This window comes from Plectropomus leopardus, unplaced genomic scaffold, assembly GCF_008729295.1.
Source record: "Plectropomus leopardus isolate mb unplaced genomic scaffold, YSFRI_Pleo_2.0 unplaced_scaffold29003, whole genome shotgun sequence".
NCBI classification, from domain to species: Eukaryota; Metazoa; Chordata; class Actinopteri; order Perciformes; family Serranidae; genus Plectropomus; species Plectropomus leopardus.
In genome coordinates this window covers 1-1283 of record NW_024631606.1, presented here as the reverse complement: position 1 = coordinate 1283, position 1283 = coordinate 1, and the positions used below count along the sequence as shown (strand labels likewise).

General features: G+C 45.4%; 1 protein-coding gene across 1 annotated transcript; it reads left to right on the top strand.

Annotated features, from left to right (window-relative positions):
- Positions 1 to 310: 310 nt before the first annotated feature.
- On the top strand, positions 311 to 1278 carry LOC121938266 (keratin, type II cytoskeletal 8-like; the record flags this gene model as incomplete). Its single annotated transcript, XM_042481531.1, has 2 exons — positions 311 to 788; positions 1213 to 1278. Coding segments are annotated over exons 1-2 (441 nt in total), but the record flags the coding sequence as incomplete, so codon positions are not given.
- Positions 1279 to 1283: the final 5 nt, after the last annotated feature.

Below are 1283 nucleotides of genomic sequence, written 5' to 3'. Positions count from 1 at the left end.
GCTTGAGTTGTAATGCTTATTTAATTTTCATCTGAAAAGGGATTTCAACACACTACAGAAATTATCTGTATTACATTACTCGAAGAGGCTCTTGCGCTCTTCTCCTTCAGTCCGTACCAGTGTAGGGTGTGTCACAGCTTGTCTTTTGACATTTCCTCCCTTTCCTGTTTAGCAGGATTGTCTACTCCTGTCATTCAGAGCCAGAGGCTGAGATGGAGGGGAGGTTGGACATCAAAAGTCACAGGACAGGTTAAGGTGGAGTTAGAAGACCCCCCCCCCCTTCACTCAGCCCGGACATAAAAGCAGGCAGACTCCACAGTCAGACATTCAGAGGGACTTGGCTCTCCTTTTGAAGACTTCTCATCTCCTGTTCTCCTCTCCTCAGAGAGTCGACAACCTTTACCACTGCAGACATGATGAGGAAGGCATACTCAGTCTCAAGCTCTAGCAACAGCATGAGGAGGTCCTTTGCACCAGTCAGCTACTCCGTACAAAGATCCAGTTATGGTGCTGGAGCTGGTGCGGGTGCTGGTGCTGGTCTTGGTTTTGGTGCTGGTTCTGGATTTGCCATGTCTTCAATGGGGGGTTCTGGTGGCTATGGCTTTGGTTCTTCTTCTAGCCAAGCCGCAGGCACCTACATCCCTCCACCCATCACAGCTGTCACAGTCAACCAGAGTCTGCTGGCCCCTCTGAATCTGGAGATCGACCCCCACATCCAAGCTGTCCGCACCCATGAGAAGGACCAGATCAAGACCCTCAACAACCGCTTTGCCTCTTTCATCGACAAGGTTTGTTTCTGTGCACCCTTACTGACTATTTCATGTACAATTTACTGGAGGCCTTAGTGTCTTACTTGCTACTGACATGTGAAGTGAATGGTCTTATTTGTCCTCCTTCACCCTGAAATTAAAAAGAAAAGACAAGTTAAAAGTTTGTTAAATTGTATATTAACAGCAATCAGCAATAAGATAAAAACTCACAAAACAGAGTACTCAGGCCTTTTAAAATCTGATACAACAGTGATACACCTGCAGAGTCCTTTTTGCACTGATCATTTGTTTGAAGTTTTAAAATCAACAGCCCCAAAACAATTCAGAAGTCACATCAAAGACTCTATTAAAGCACCAGCCAAACCCAATTTGTACACTAGTATACTGCATATAGAAAATGCTTTTTGAAACAATATCCAACAATCTTCTTGTGTCTCCACAGGTCCGTTTCCTGGAGCAGCAGAACAAGATGCTGGAGACAAAATGGAACCTCCTTCAGGACCAGACCATCAC